This window comes from Sphaeramia orbicularis, chromosome 22 (genome assembly GCF_902148855.1).
Source record: "Sphaeramia orbicularis chromosome 22, fSphaOr1.1, whole genome shotgun sequence".
Classification (NCBI taxonomy): domain Eukaryota; kingdom Metazoa; phylum Chordata; class Actinopteri; order Kurtiformes; family Apogonidae; genus Sphaeramia; species Sphaeramia orbicularis.
The window spans coordinates 54,657,184-54,674,474 of NC_043978.1; the positions used below are offsets into that span (position 1 = coordinate 54,657,184).

General features: G+C 39.4%; 1 protein-coding gene across 1 annotated transcript in view; it reads right to left on the reverse strand.

Moving 5' to 3' along the window:
* Positions 1–3,770: 3,770 nt before the first annotated feature.
* Positions 3,771–17,291, reverse strand: part of rps6ka5 (ribosomal protein S6 kinase, polypeptide 5) — a 50,405-nt gene continuing 36,884 nt past the window's right edge. The window contains exons 13-17 of the mRNA XM_030126606.1: positions 15,370–15,540; positions 14,847–15,038; positions 7,100–7,259; positions 4,897–5,060; positions 3,771–4,652 (exon numbers count right to left, since the gene is read on the reverse strand). Coding sequence (XP_029982466.1) covers positions 4,341–4,652; positions 4,897–5,060; positions 7,100–7,259; positions 14,847–15,038; positions 15,370–15,540 — 999 coding nt within the window. The 3' untranslated portion in view covers positions 3,771–4,340. The remainder of the gene's footprint in view (positions 4,653–4,896; positions 5,061–7,099; positions 7,260–14,846; positions 15,039–15,369; positions 15,541–17,291) is intronic.

Here is a 17,291-nt window from a genome sequence, read left to right on the forward strand (position 1 = left end):
TTTTTTTGGTTTACCTCCAACAGAAACTCCAATGAACAATAATGAAAGTACAAACTCACATTAAATCATGTTAAAGTAAAAAAAAAAAAAAAAAAAAGGAAAACAAAACAAAAAGGCCAGCCAAGCCAACCTGGATTAAACAGTTAACAGTATTGTAACAAAGGGTTGGGGGACTACAATATTAAAGATATTTCCATCCAACTCTAAAAATCCAATGTACCAAAATGAAATGTGCAAGTATACAAATTCATGCAAAATCAAGTAAGAATCTCCCTCTCCCAGCTCTCAAAAATAGCTGATAAAAAGAACTCCGAACAAAAAACAAATGTTGATGTTTCAGTTCACATCACACACAAGAGGCCTCGCCCTAAAAACCAGAGATCGGCCTCAAAGTGAGAGCTGTCACACAGTGCAAGGATCACCATGTGAGTCATGCAGTGCGACATGGGAAATAGAGCAAAGGGGACGGCGTCAACAGCAAGCGTTCATTTGACATCTGACATTTTCAGAGAGGGGAGGTGTTTCGAGGTACTTTTAGGGCAGCAACAAGGAGGACAAACTTTTGGCACAACGCTGCCTCAGGCATATGGTGATGCTGAACTCAAAGCTGACCTTTTCCAATGATCTGACCTTGAACAGCATTTTTGGCACATAAACTACGACATACCCCTCTAGTTTTTACTAAAACTCTATTCTTAGTTTTTATTACCTCCGCCAAGGAGATGATGTTTTTGTCGGCGTTGGTTTGTCTATTTGTGTGCAAGATAAGTCAAAAAGTTATGGACGGATTTGGATGAAAATTTCAGGAAATGTTGATACTGGCACAAGGAACAAGTGATTAAATTATGACCTTGTTTGCTCTGGAACAAGGTCAGTCTGGACTCCTCAGACCACATGACCTTTTTCTATTTCAAACACAAACAAATCTTATGCCCTCTATCAAACTGATGATTGTTTCAGAAATGAGAAGGTGGCAATTTTTTTTTTTTCTTAGCCATGGAGTGTACATTTTTAAGGTACTTTAATGTAGTTTGCTTCTCAAAACTCTCCAAAAGGAATTAACCCTTTCATGCATGAATTATGAAAAAAAGTATCTAGATTTTTTTTTTTTTGGATTGATTTTATTACTCAAAATTAGGCTACAGTTGAAATGCATTTTGAATTTTCTTTTAAAAATATGCTTTTATTCAGAAGATATTTAGCTTCCTAAGACCCAGGAAAGTACAGGTTTTGGCTTTTTTTCTTTAAATAATTGCCCATTTTGGAAACATCATGATGCAACATTTTTTTAGATATATATTTTTTACAATTTTCATGGAATGTCCTTTGCGATAGACAGTTGTTTTGTTTGTTTGTTTTTTTTAAATAAAGCTGTGAAACTCTTGTCCACAAACATGGACAAAAAACCCATCGCTGGGTCTTAGGAGGTTAACTTTATGAGATCACAGCGCAGTCAAAATTCTAAAACTAAGATGATACCTCTTTCATTGTATTGTATAGGGTCTACAGAAACCGCTCCCATGTGGTTTGGAGAATACTGCCGCCTTAATAACCCTTTGAAAAGTGAGTTTAAACTATGTGCCCACAAATATGGACGTCATGCATGAAAGGGTTAAATTGGATGGATAAAAGGCTCACTCAAGGGAAACAAAGACACAGCAGTTCTTACTTGTGTCTGATTATACATCAATGAAACATAATTATGACGAATTATGAATGTTGATTCTGGCACAAGCAACAAATGATTAAATTGTGGTGGTGATCAGGGGTGGGGGGGTGGGTGGGGTGGAGGCCACTGATCTGCCTTGGCGGAGGTCTGCGCTGTCTTTTCTAGAAAAGCACTCGTAGAGCGCAGACCTCCGCCAAGGCAGATCAACTGCCCCCCCACCCCTCCCACCCCCGATCACCACCAAAATGTCATCATTTGTTCCTTGTGCCAGTATCAACATTTCCTGAAATTTTCATCCAAATTTGGGGCACTGATCTGCCTTGGCGGAGGTCTGCGCTCTCCAAGTGCTTCTAGTATTATAAAGGAAACAAGTGGAAGCGTCCCTCTGGAAACTTCATGACATGCTCTCCTCTAGTCTGTGTAATCTGCCGTTAAGCTGATCAGAATTTTCCATTGGATGCATTTTGCTCAATCCAATTGGTCGTAGCGATAAAGAGACAATTAAGTCTTATTCCACATGCAGCCAATCCACCGTCACACTAAATGCTTGGACACTTGAGGATCATGTGGAACATTGGCAAAGTAGTCACACTCCCAGCACAGAGGGAAAAATACCTCTGAAAATAGCTCTTCTTGATGGGTCACGAAAACATTAAAGTCTCCCCACGGAACAATAAAAACACAGATCCTGCTCCACACATGACATGTGCATTTGGTTGACCCTGTAAAAACACTTGCTCTGTTGAATCCTTATAAAAAGTAAAGGATTTTTCATCACATGCACGTCTGTAGCTGAAAGGTTCAGTGTGTGATATTTAGTGACATCTAGTGGTGAAGGGGCAGATTGCGACTGACTGAATACCCTCCCTCTGCATCACGAAAAAAAGTCCTCCTGGGCTTTTTTAGTAAAGAGGGTGTTAACCAGTCCCTCCAAAAAAAAAAAAGACAAAAAAAAAGATAGCATGTGAGGAGACATATGTTTTTGTCTGAACTTGCCATTTTCAGTGTAGTTGCATCTCGGAGCAAGGTTATTATCGTTAACGAAAACTAACAAAATGACAAAAACTAGAATTGTAATAACATTTTCGTTAACTGAAATAAATAAAAACTATAATTAAAAGAAAAAAACATAACTAACAAACTGTATTGTGTGTTTACAAAACTAAAACGGATAGAAATTATGGATAAAATTCCCTTCGTTTTCATTTTTGTCAGTGTCTGATACGAAATTGATTTATTTCGCTCTAGCAGTTTTCTGTGCTGTCACCATACGGAACTTGACGGTCCGTCACTTGTGTTCACTTGTGGTTTCCATTCGTCTTCTGGTCCCCACTCTCCAAAATGAAATAAAACAAAACAAAACAAAACAAAACAAAATAAAATAAAATAAAATAAAATAAAATAAAATAAAATAAAATAAAATAAAATAAAATAAAATAAAATAAAATAAAATAAAATAAGCAATGCAAACAACTACAAAAAGGACAAAAAAAAAGGAAGTCCATTCTCAGCTACTATAGAAACATGGTGGACTAACTCTGTAGATGTAACCAAATTTAGACAAATTTAAACAGAAGAAAATTTTCCATTCCTGCAGATAGATCCTCCTACATCCCCCCAAATATCACACACTGAACCTTCAATCCAAAAACTCACCAACTTAGAAAAACATTTTTTTTAAAGTCCAACCAAACGTTGGAGACATAAACTGGACATGTGGCTTAAGACCATGAACCTGCGGTTACAAGCGTTATAATCTCTTCTGCTTATATATTAATCTTACATCTATAGAACTGCGTCTACTCAAAGCATCGATGTATATGACAAAACAAAGATGTAACACCATTTTTTACAACATGAAAACAGTCTTTTAAGCTGACGGAAAAAGTCTAAACACACACACACAAAAAATATCTTTTTTTTTTTTTTTTTAAATACTCACTCTATCCGTTATTTCTTTTCAAATCAGTCTCAACTATAAATAAGTTAACAATATAGCTTATAAAAAAAAAATCAGTCTGTAAAATTCACATATAAATAGCCTGCTCTAAACTTCTCAGAAAAGAGAAGTGGACCCATGGTACATTACACTGCATTTTTATCCCTCTTTCCTTATGACAAAAAATACAAAGCAACCGTGATGTAAACACTGCGACGTTCCCTTTCCAGAGGACACGAACAGTAAATGGGGCAGACGGACAGACAGACAGACTGCTCGTTGCAATTTTAGGACGAGACTGAAAACGTTTCTCCGTTGTCTGTCTGGACGTGGGGCAACAGGGCAGCCCTTTTTTCCCTTTTGGACACCAGTGACCACTTCTTCCTGGTTCAGTCCCTGAATGATACAGTCTACCTTGAAAAGTGAGAGAGAAAGAAAAGAAGAGGCTATTGCTAGTGATGACTGATTGATTAACTGGATTGGATTGGACTGACTGACCGAGGAGGTGACGGCGGTTCGCTCCTGCTATGCATGCTTGGTTTTGGAGACGTGCGAACGTCCATGCAATGTGACTGTTGTTGAGGCGGTGGCAGAGAGCGCCGCCAGGGACTGAGAGTACAAGAAGAGAAGACATCTGTCTGCACACCGGTCTGAAAAACCCTCTGCTTTGGACTTCTGACAGGCTCTCCCCTTGTCCTTTTCCTTCTCCTCTTCCTCCTCATCCGAGCCGTCTCACTGTCCTTCTGAGAAGTGAAAGGCCGGAGGCGGCGGCTGGTGGCCGTGCTCCGAGTCTGTACCCAGGGCCACGGGCGTGTTGACGGGGGTGGTGAGGGGCGTGCTGTTGGACGGCTGAGGGTTGGCGTCCCCCTCCTGAAACGTCTTCTCCTGAGACTGGGAGGAGGACGAGGAGGAGTGGGTGCTCTCGCTGGAACTGCTGCGCGTCTCCGTGCTGGTACTGGTCTTCTTCATCTTCCTTCTTTTGGCCAGCGGAGCCTTGTCCACCGTTTGCAGACGGAAACCTTCCCTCTTACATTTATTAAACGCCTGAAAAAAAAAAAAAAAGCACCATTAAACACATCTTTGACTCTTTGTACAGGAGTTACAAGCAAGACTGAAACTGTAGAACTGCAAGTAGATTCACACTTAGACCTAACCTTACCGGCCTGTCGGCTGGTAAGCTAAAACGTTTTAGTATATATGAAATTTTCGGCAATTTGAAGATCTAAGTTTTCCAAGAGGAAAACTAACAATTGTGAAATCCTAACTAGTATTTCTGTTTGACTCTTACATTAAAGGTGGCTTTGACACAGGTGTGGACAGAGGCAGTGGAGGAGCCCAGGATGTCTGGGGTCATGAGTGGGTTGGAGGACAGTTGGCTGTCGTCCTGGAGCCAGGCGTTGTAACGAAGGCCACACATCTTAATCCTCTTGTTTGGGTCCACCGTCAGCAGCTCTGCGTGGAAAAGACACACATAAGGTCCTTCAGCTAACGTGAGCTGTGATGGGGCTTTAACCCTTTCATGCATGAATTATGAGAACCTAATCAAGATTTTTTTCCTAAGTGTTTGTATTCCTATTTAGGCATGAAAAAAACAATGTGATTCAACATTTTTTTTTTTTTTTTTTATGAACCTATTTTCATGGAGTGGCAAAAATGTCCACTCAGCTGGTTAGCATGCGTTTAATTTTTGAAGCAAAGAAACATGTATTTACTGACATACTGTGTGAAAACTATGAACATTTTTTTTTAAAAATGCTGCTAATCTGATGTTTTCTGATGTCACATTTTAACATAGTCTCATACTAGTTATTAATCACTTTATGGAGATAATATGCAAAAAAAAACTTTTGTTTAAAAAAAAAAAACCTTGTTAAATACAGTCTAATAATAATAACAAGCAATTGATTTACACAAAAACATGTTAGTGCAGATCACGTTTATCGAGAACAGTAAAGTTACAGTAATGGTCTGAATGTCAGTGTTTGGGATGTTGCACTGTGTTGGCTGATATGGAACTAAAACTATAAAATCCATGAATATACAAAAGAACAGCTGTCGAATAACTGTCCACTGGAGTGACCACTGTGCATAAAAGGGTTAAGGTCACAATCAGTTCTCTAATCAGTAAATTCTTTAATAAAACTCTGTACGGATCAAATATATGTCAAATCATGAAATGTTTTATCATCAACGCTAATCTTAGCATTTGTTTTGTATAGTGTAGAAAAATACTATCGGCCTGATCACAGTCAAGGTGTACAAGTATATTTGCATCAGTTATTAATCAGTATTGCAAACAGATCCTCCAAAACCATTCCCAAAATGTTTCTTTGTCCATCTTATTACTAGATTTGTCAATCCTCCAAATTTGAAGAAAATCGGATAAAAACTGATCAAATGGCGACCCAATGAGCGTGAAAACATGGGCACAATTTGATTGTTATTACACTACATTATTGTCCATAATGTTTGTAACACAATAAATAATTCCTATTCAACTCCTGTGTCTTTTTTATTCCAAATACACACATCCCATTGCTTTTCATTTATTGATCCTTTTTGTTGAACAGCTGTTTGATTATCAATTCTTATTTTCAGTATTAAGACAATCCACCATTTTGTTGTTAACCCCTTCTTTTCCAGCCCTTTAATTGGAATAATAGAATGGGAACCTGTTCTTTCAGTATTATTAGGACTAAATCTGCACAACTAGACAGATGTGGCTCTGCTCCCTGGTATGCTGCACAACATTTGGGAACAATGTGTCAAACGGATGTTTACGTGGAAGCGCATGTTTTCAATGGTGCGTTGTTCACCCAAATTCCTGGAGTGTCCGTACACCAATATACTTCCACCACTAATCTGGACTCTATGCCTTACAGATCTACTGTTCTCACTGGTTCCAAATGTTTCTGTCCTCCTGTACCAGAAGACTTAGTTCCAGATGGAACACAGATGCCACCATGTGCTCAGACACATTTCCATTCACATCTGCTAGAGTCCGTACACCAGTAGTGTCCGTACACCACATTCTAAATATGTGGCTCTGATTTGACTGTTTCTGTCAATATATGGAATTTTTCAGCAGGCATGCTTTGGACACCACATCTATGCAAGAAACAATGCATGATTCTGCTGAGGTCTGAAACATTTGTATATGTGTGTAGGCATTAAATATGGAGGCTATTAGGCTGGAGTGTCCGTACAGCCAAGAATGTGTGATCTGACAGGGGTACAAGCCTGACACATTTAGAGGAGACACCAGAATACACACAGATTTTGGACTTTAAAAGAGAAATATCAGACAAATCAAATGGCCTGTCTGATTTTTGGACAGAGCAGTATTATTTCTTATCTATACATGCACCCTTTCTGGTACCCTGGATTGGGATCAGGCCGTATCTATTCAGGGATTATCAGATGAAAAACCTTCTCTAAAGCTCATCTCTCATTTAAAACGTCATTTTGTATAAAACTGTCAAATACATCACCTTGTATAAGGTCCTTGGCCTGCTGGGATACGTTCCTCCAGGCCTCTCCTTCAAAGGAGAAATCGCCCTGTTTGATTTTTTTCATGATTTCCTCTGCACTGGTGTGGGTCAGGTTCTTTTCCTGACACTGAAAAGGCACCTGGCCAGATAGCATGGTGTACTGCAAAGAGAGGAAACCCAACAAAAGCGCCATCAGAGTGAGGATGGACATACCACAACTCCAAATAAATACAGGGGTTGGACAAAATAATGGAAACACCTTAAAAAATCAACAAAACATAATTTAATATGGTGTAGGTCCGCCTTTTGCGGCAATTACAGCCTCAATTCTCCGAGGTATTGATTCATACAACTTGTGAATTGTTTCCAAAGGAATTTTAAGCCATTCTTCAGTTAGAATACCCTCCAACTCTTTTAGAGACGACGGCGGTGGAAATCGACGTCTTACTTGAATCTCTAAAACTGACCATAAATGCTCAATAATGTTGAGGTCTGGGGACTGTGCCGGCCATACGAGATGCTCAACTTCATTAGAATGTTCCTCATGCCATTCTTTAACAATTCTAGCTGTATGGATTGGGGCATTATCATCTTGAGGTGAAGGTGTTTCCATTATTTTGTCCAACCCCTGTACATCCCATGGAAACAGAAAGTCTCAGCTCTATCCACACAGTGTGCTACAATCTGTGGACATCATGTAATTTAGAAATGTCACTTCAATTTGTTTAGTTTTATTAAGATGCCAAAAGTTCTTAGTATTTATTCAATGAGACAAAAATGACATAAAACTTGAAACAAAGCAAAACAGAAACTGGATCGAGAAGAAAAGTCATGGAAATTTTTGAAGTTCTGTTGCCAACATTAGAAACTTATTTGCATGTTTGAGTGAAATTATTGTTCATTTCCATTATATTGCTTTTTTTTATTTTCATTTTCCTGCCACTTGATGGAAATGTCCATCCTATTTATATTTTAAGTACATTTAAGAGTCAAGACTTCTTCACTTTTACTTCAGTAATGATATGGAATCAGTACCTGTACCTCTACTTCTGCTGAAGTCAAGAACATGTGGACTTCTTTAATAATTACTGGGATTGTTGGTGATCCTAAAACCACGCATATCCGTCATGAACAGATGATAAATTACCAAAGGTCCCCATGTTGTACTAGTCCAGTGTAAAACATTAATTGTTAAAGGTTAGAAATCAACTTTCATTTACCCCAATATTAATGGTTTTACTTATTACTTCCTTCCAGCAATGTTTTTCAGAAACTTGACGTGTCTTGGAAAATGCTGCCTTTCAAGATAGACAACCATGATATGTGAATGAAGTTTCCTAAGACAAGGCAAGGCAGGCTTATTTCTATGGCACATTTCATGTACAAGACAATTCAAAGTGCTTTACATAAAACATTAAAAGCATTACAGCAGAAGCAGTAAAAAGTTGGTAAATAGATAAAACAGATAAAAACAGATAAGGAGATAAGCAGATAAATCAGATAAAAACTTTAAGCTTAAAAGAATACAAATTCTCTTCAAATGCAGCTGAGAACAGGTGGGTCTGGAACCTGGGTTTAAATAAACTGACTGTTTCAGCTGATCTGAGGTTTTCTGGAAGTTTGTTCTGACATGTGGAGCATAGAAGCTGAACGCTGCTTCTCCATGTCTGGTTCTGACTCTGGGAACTGACAACAGACCAGATCCAGATGACCTGAGGGGTCTGGGGGGTTCATACTGGGTCAGGAGGTCACTGATGGATTTTGGTCCTAAACCATTCAGAGCTTTATAGACCAGCAACAGAACTGGAAAGTCTGTCCTCTGACGGACAGGCAGCCAGTGGGAGGAGCTCAGAGCTGGACTAATGTGGTCCACTCTTCTGGTCTTAGTGAGGACTCTAGCAGCAGAGTTCTGAATGAGCTGCAGTTGTCCAATGAATTTTTTTAGATAGACCTGTAATTAAAATACAAGAAAAACATTTTTTTCATTGTTATAAAAAAGTTATTTTCGACTTAGACAAGAGACCTCAATGTGTGTGTTAGTTGGTATGTTAGAGTGTTACAAGCTAGTGATCATAATTCCTCAGTGCTGGCCTAAATGCTGATGTTTGGCCATCTGTAACAGATGTTCTAACGTTCCCTCCCTGATGTATCTTGAATGTCAAACAGTCAGTAAGGGACATTTATTTAACACTGTTAAAAATGTAAACATTATTGAAATCCAGAACATTTTTGTGTAAGTAAGGAGGTACGATTTAATTAATTAATTAATTAATTTCAAAAAAACTTAACAAAACAAAAAAAAACAGGGGTTCCCAAACCCAAACATTTTAAACTCCAGACCCAAAAGACACATTTGGCATGTACTTGGGACTAAACCTTTGCAACATGGCAAAAGCTTTAAATCCATACACAAGGCCATATATTTTTTGGTAACTTCCTATTTTTGAGTTAGTTTGATCAGTTTTTCACTTGATTTTGTGCATACTTTTTTTATACAGGGTGAGTCAGAAAAAACGCTCTTTCCATTTAAAGAAATTGTACTGCTAAAACGGAAACACTGATTTTTCTTTTGACCATACAGTCATATTGATGTGGTTATTGAGCATGTCTGGTGATGTAGTCATAGATTTATTGCATTGCATAAGAGAGAGAAGGTCCATTGTTTATTGGGCACTGAAATACCTGCCAACACAATGTATGCCACTGAACAAACTTGAAATTGACAACAATTACAGGAGTCGGGGCTTTGCTTTCACACTCAGGACATAGGCCTACATGACAGTGCCCAGGGAGTTTTCATCATGGCAAGACCACAGTTTACGGATGTGCAGAGAGCTTTCATGGTGACAAAATTCTGCGAAACTGGTAGCGTCCAAGAAACCATCCGGCAGTTTCAAGACCGCTTCCCTGATGTCCGTGCCCCAGCTGTGGGGGTATCTTAAAACCGTGTGTATCAGACTGTTCCACAAACTCTTCAGGAACTCCGAAATCGCATCACGGCTGAAATCCAAGCCCTACGACGAACACGAATGGCGAGAGGAGCTGTGTTAGAGATGCGACAACGAGCACAGATTTGCATCAGTCTGAATGGTGGCCAGGTCGAAGGTCGTGCCGGACGACTTCGTTGAGACAAAACATTTTGATGGCGAGTAAACATGCTGTAATGGTTGACAATTTCAATTTCATTCACGGTGGCATAAACTGTGTTGGCAGATATTTCGGTGCACAATAAACAATGGACATTCCCTCTGTTATGCTATGCCATAAATCAATGATTCAATCGCCAGACATGCTCAATAACCACATCAATATGACTGTATAATCAAAAGAAAAATAAGCATTTCCATTTCAGTGGTACAATTTCTTTAAATGAAAAGAGCATTTTTTCTGACTCACCCTGTATCTACGTTGCTCTGAGACAGCTTAGACTTAAAATTGTGTAGTGCAACATACAATGACAATAAAGATTCTATTTGATTTGCAGTTTTAATCAGTTGTTTTCTGACTACATAAAGTGAAATCAAGACATGATTCAAAAGTATTTTTTATTCACTAACTTTATCTACCATATGTGACTCGAGAAACACATTGAAAATTAATTTATTACACATGGCAAACAGGATGCATTTTGATTTTTTCTTTATTGAGCAAGAATTAATTCTTTTGATATGCTGTGCTGTGCGGTGGATAATGGATGAATGGATGGATGGATGGATGCTGTGCAGCCTTACCTGCAACACAGACTTACAACAACTCACGGGAAATCCCATCTCATCTACATTTAGAAAAACTACTGGTAAAGAGCACAACAACCAGAATGTAAAATGTGTATTTACTACATTATAAATGCAGTAACCAAATTCAACATAGTTCCACTGACAAAAAGTGCATTTGGTCAGGCCTCATGTGCAGTTACAGCTACATGAGTGGAAGTCTATTCCAGGTGCAATCAGAGAACTGACGTCTTATGAGTTCCAAATGCATCTAAAAACTGGTACATTAATAATTGGAGCTACCAACATTAGAATTTTTTTTTGTCCTGTCTCTGTTGTATTTTTTTTAATATGTCCAAGTGCAAAATGTGTTCTAACAATTTTTACTTGATTTGTCTGATTTGTAATTAACTTGTAAATGTTTCTATTGCAAAACTTGTCTTGTACTCATCTGTGTTCAGGTATTTTAAATTTATTCTTTCCTAAAAATTGCATGTTTATAATCTTGTGCTACCTTTTAGGGTGACAACTGAACATCTGTCCAGGGACTGCAGATGAAAAATAGCCATTAGGCTAACTGTGGTGCATTTACAGCAATGTGAATTAATGTACAATGTTCCTGTTAAATAAACCAATCAAGTAAATAATATAAACTAGTGTAATGCTAAGTTTCCCACCACCTCATTAAACATGAGGATACAACTTAAGAACCAATCAACCGTTTCTCACGCAATTCTCCTGTACTATTTACTTCTGAAAGTGAATTGACATTCTATAGCATTTTTAATGGGGGTTTTTTGGGCCAGTTGACAACCCAATAAAAATGTGTGTGACCCATTTTGGGTTCCAATCCTTAGTTTGGGAATGAGCCGAGTAGATTCCTCAAGATGTGCTATGCTTGCTAATGAAACAATCAGAATCGACCTCTAGAAATGAAGCATTCTGACTACTGGGGAAAGTTAAAATGTGTTTTTATTTTTCAGACAATAAGGTTCTAGATTCACCAGCCTGACATGGCATCAACCAGTATTGTTGCGCCCTATAGTCCTGTGTGAATAAGGTTTGAAACTGTGTTTTCAACAACATATTTTAAAAGGGCTCTTAACCGATCACGACTCTCCACATTTTTTGGATTGTTGTGGCGCATGTTGTTGACCGCGGTTGAACCAGCACTAAACAGAAGAGTGGTCTCTGCTCAGCTGGATGAACAAGATCCACTCTCACCTTGGCCTGTTTAAATCTCCCCTTAGATTTGTCATTAAAATGACAGGTGCTGGGCACAGCCCTTTTGGAGGGCTGCCATGCACTCATCTTTCCCCCTCTCTCTCCCTCTACGTCTCAGCTCACTTTGCTTCCAGGCCATTGTGTGCACAGCTTGTCAGTACCCATTTCATCAGAGCTCCATGAGGCACACTACTCCCATATCCCCCCAGGGGGCGACGGTGCAAAAAAACAGCAGAGAGAGCCCCAGCTTTGTATGGATGACTGGCCAAGTAGAAAAATCTCTCTCTGAACTCTCCACCCCTTTCTCTGCTCTACCTCTCCTGTTAATTTTGCTCCTCTATACAAAAAAAAGTTGAATTAGGATGACATTTCCGCTCATGGTGAAGCAACATCTCATCTAAGTGCAGCCTTACCCAGCTCTCAGAGCTGGGGCTGGTTGCTCTTTATTCCATGGTGAGCGTTCACACTGTGTCATCTCACCACAGGATGCTGAAGGTTGTAGCGCTCAAGAGGACAGGAACATGAATATCATGCAAAACAGATTAAACTCTACATGAACACGCATGCATAAATGCATACAGCGTGTGTTTATGTGTTCATGTCCGCTCACATACTATACACATGTGAAAAACCTAAAGTACATGCAATGGCAGCTGATTGCTTAATCAGAATAGCCTGTAGCAGCGCGTTTAATCTCTAAACGTGATGGTATCAACAAATCGACCCTGTATGATGTTCGTGATTAAACATTAATTTGGTTTGAGAAACGCTTCAGTTAACAGTAGCCTGGAGCTGTGGGTTTTCAAAAGGTTTTTATATATAAAATCAGGTCATTTTCCTGGGGCACTGCAGAAAGTTTGACTTTAAAGCAGGCATATGCACTTCTACTTCTTAAGTGTAGAAATATGGACGTTCCTGAAGCGGCCTAATCAGTGATCTCTTATTAAGTCTGATTCCTGAATGTGAGGGCCATCAAAAGCACCACACACGGAAAGTTTTATTTAAATGTGGAGTGTAATTCTGAAAGTATCCTTAGTCAATTCTGACCTGATCACTTGTTAATCTGCATATTCTAAACACTCTGGGTTTTATGGCTTAAAGCAATGTTTTTCAACCTTGGGGTCGGGACCCCACATGGGGTCGCCTAGAATTTAAATGGGGTCGTCTGAAATTTCTAGTAATTGATTTAAAAAAAAAAAATAAACAAACAAACTTGCCAATAAAAATATATGGTGAGTTGAGAGAGACACAACACAATACATAAAAGACATGACAAACTCTGAAGCTGAAACTGAAGCACTGTGGTTCTGTTCATGCCAACTTGGCTTTTCTGTCCCCCTCCATAATAATATACATTATATAGCCTACCTGTTGTCAAAAATTAACATTTATTTGCAACATAGTATAGCAAATTATTACGTGAGCAAAAACAAATTAATTTTAGCCAAAAAATGTCTCCCTTTTGAAGGTCCGGGGTCACCAGAAATTTGCGATGTTAAAAGGGGGTCACGAGCCAAAAAAGGTTGGGAACCACTGGGTTAAAGGTTCAATGTGTAATATTTAGTGACATGTAGCGGTGAAGACTGCGATGCAGAAGTGAACATTACAAAAGATCTAAATCTTCTGTATATAGTTCATTAAGCACAAGTCTTACACAAAAGCCCTTAAGCCTGAATACACAAATATTATAAATAAAATTTTAAAAATCCCTCAAATATATTTCATTTGAAGATAGATAGATAGATAGATAGATAGATAGATAGATAGATAGATAGATAGATAGATAGATAGATAGATAGATAGATAGATAGATAGATAGATAGATAGATAGATAGATAGATAGATAGATAGATAGATAGATAGATAGATAGATAGATAGATGTTTTCCCTCCAAAAAGAGATTTTCGATTTCCAAACTCCATACTTTCCCAAACTATTCAGATATATTTGACATTTAGTACAATAGGCAATGTTCATTGTGTAAATAAGTTAACAGAAAATTCAACATGTAAGTTAAATTATGATCATTCCAAATATGGAGTAATGGTGGACTCTTTACTTATGGCCAGTCTGGCCTACTCCGTCCAAAGGATGGTGTGACAGGGCATAATGCTTTCGTCCTTGTACATGGAACACAAATGTTGCTGCGTCCGGCTCTCTGTCCCCACTTCATACTGTATACTTACACAGCCACTTAAAAGCTGTTACATTTGGGATCAAGTCAGTGCTTAGAAAAAAAAGAGAAAAGAAAGAAGAAAAAGAAACTTGCATCTACTCACTGTGGCCATTCAATCCACACCTCCACAGAAAGCCGGACAGCGTTCCAGCCTCGTAGAGGCGGCTCTGTGTAGGAGTGTGTGTTCAATCACATGCCATACTGTTTTTGTTGCTTTCAAAGACTTCAAGCTCACTTTCCTCCCCCTCCTCTCTCTTATACATTTTGGCTGCTTTCTCCAAAAGCCAGGAAAAACATTGATCGATTTATTTTTAGAACACAGAGCAGGGGGCAACGGTCTGGAAACAACCAATATTTTCACATTGAATCTTTTCTCCATACTGATCCAGGCCTGGAAATGAAAATGAAATTCTATTCTTTTCCTGTTGACTAGAAACCGAAAAAAGAGCAGTGTGTAAGAATATCTGTTTACTGTGTTGTACAAACTATGCTCCAGTGTCTACAAAGGCAGGTTTGAAGCCAAATCTAGCTTTACTGTGGTGTTGTGTTTCTCTTCAGAGTGATTCTGTATCAGTCCAGTCCCCTGCATTTTGTTTTAACTTGAGCATGAATCAGTTATCCCACTTCCACTCACCAGAATGACCCCCAAACTCCACAGGTCACAGGACTCATCGTAGCCATCATATTTGAGGATCTCCGGCGCTGCGTACTGCAGGGTGAAGCAGGGAGTCTTCAGGAGCTGATTGTCTGGTGGTTTGAGGCGAGCAAAGCCAAAGTCTATGATTTTTATCTCAGAGTTCTCACTCTCATCTGTGAAGAGCAGGTTCTGCAAAGCAATTCGAGACACGGACAACAATCATTTCTTTCTGCACAGCAGACCTGGTCCTCTTAAGAGCTCACTAAATTGGACATCAAGATTTGTCTGACCAGGTACTTCTGACCCTCGTATGGTCCAACAATTCTGATCTTGTTTTCTAGTAGTTGGCAGAGTCAGAATGACAATCTGGTATATCATGCAGACTCCAGTAAAACACAGTAATTCTCTTTCAAAAGCTGATGATCCAGGGTATCTGTATTCATCAGAAAGAGGCAGACTGTGCCCAGACAGAAAAGATTTTCTACTTTGCAGCAGTCTTCCCTGAGTATATGTCCAATACCTCCGGTTTAAGGTCTCTGTGCACCACCCCGACGTCGTGCATGTGACTGACGGCAGACACCAGCTTGCGCATGATGCGGCTGGCCTCTGTCTCGCTGAAATGTTGCTTTCTGCGGATCCTCTCCAGCAGCTCCCCTCCACCGAGCAGCTCCAGGACCAGGTACGTGTGGAGCTACAACAAACACAGAGGATACTTACACATTCCACCAACACTCTGTCTTATACCCACTTCTAGACCTGGAGTAGTAACCTCACAGTATTCAGGATAGAAATCCTCCAGGGTACATGTTACTAGTTACCTTATTAACAATTAACTATCTTAATTAATTCACCAATAAGGCTTAAGTGTATCAAAGGACTATTTCTCAAATCTCAAACAAGATGTCAATAAAATGTATGTTTGTAACGATAAGTTTATATGTGGTTTTCACTTGATATGGATAGATCTAATGCCGCGTTTCCACTGCACAGTACTAGCTCCACTCCACTCCACTCCACTCGGCCTTTTTACATTTCCATTATAAAAAAGGACCTGGAATCTGGGACCCAGTACTAGTTTTTTGGTATCACCTCCGCCGAGGTTCCAAGCAATACTAAACCATGACGTATAACACTGCAGACCACTGATTGGTCAGACAGTTTTCTCTGTGACCCGCCCTTTTACAAAAAAACAGATGCAGAAGTGGACAGTAAATATAGCGGTAGGTTAATCCACATGATAACAGCCCAAAACTACACCATGGTCGGTCCAGGAGATTCAGTCTCTGGTGGCCGACGTAAAAATTCAGACGAGACAACACGCAACAAGCGAGTTTATCAGCAACTCTGAGCAGACGACACAGAAATAACGCACTGCATCACTATGACGTCCAGGTACTGTAAAGTCAGTAGTATCAGTAGTAGAAACAGTCTCCAGAATACCGAGCCGAGCTGAGCCGAGTCAAGCTGGTTCCACGTAGTGGAAACGCGGCATAAGAGACGATTACAGACTAAATAAATGCAATCCATGAACTGCCACAATGCAAGTATATTTTCCATTTTATGAATACATTTCAGAAGGCTGTTTGACGAATTGGCAAATTAAATGTCTGGTGACTAATATAAGACTTTTAAACTAGACTCACACTACAAAAGTAAAAGTTGCACCTTAACAGTTTGACGTTTGGTTCCAGATTTATGAACGGTTCACTGTGTCATTTAGTGACATTTAGCGGTGAAGTTGCAGTTTGCAACTAACTGAACACTCAAGTCCGGTTAGCATCTAATTATTAACAAGTTAAAAATGAAGCACCAGACCAAACCAATGTACCAGCTTTTATCGCTACTGTCACACTTCCACTCAACAAAAGAGAAGAAATGAGACTACCAAAGCCTATGATTGAGAATGTGGCAGCTCCAGTCCACAGGACAGCAATAATTCACCTAGGCTGCTTTGCCATCCACAAATAAATACAAAATAATGAAAAGAACAAACGGGAGTGAAGCAGCACCATCTTCGGTGCTATCGCGATACAGCAGGTTAAGCAAGTCTAAAGCAGCACCGTAATCAGGTCCAACTTTTTCAAGCTTTTTACCCTTGACCACACTGGCCGCAGGGTATTGTTATCAATTGGTCATCCGTCTGTCTGTCCTTCTGTCCAAAAACTTTGCCATGCAGTGATAAGTCAGGCCACTAGGGGCAGGCCCCAAAGAGCTGGACGGAGTTGGCCGTGTACACTCCGCAGATATCTGTGCGTACTAGTGTACTCTGATGTGGTCCCAAATCGGACATGATAGTGCACAGCATGGCAAAAGAAAAAAAGAGGGATGAATGAAAATGCCTCTGTTAACCATCATTTAGAATCATTTGGAATCATTTGGAAAAACGAACACTGGAGTCTCAACTTCCTGCCCAGCTTCACTGCGGCTTGACAGTGGAGACGC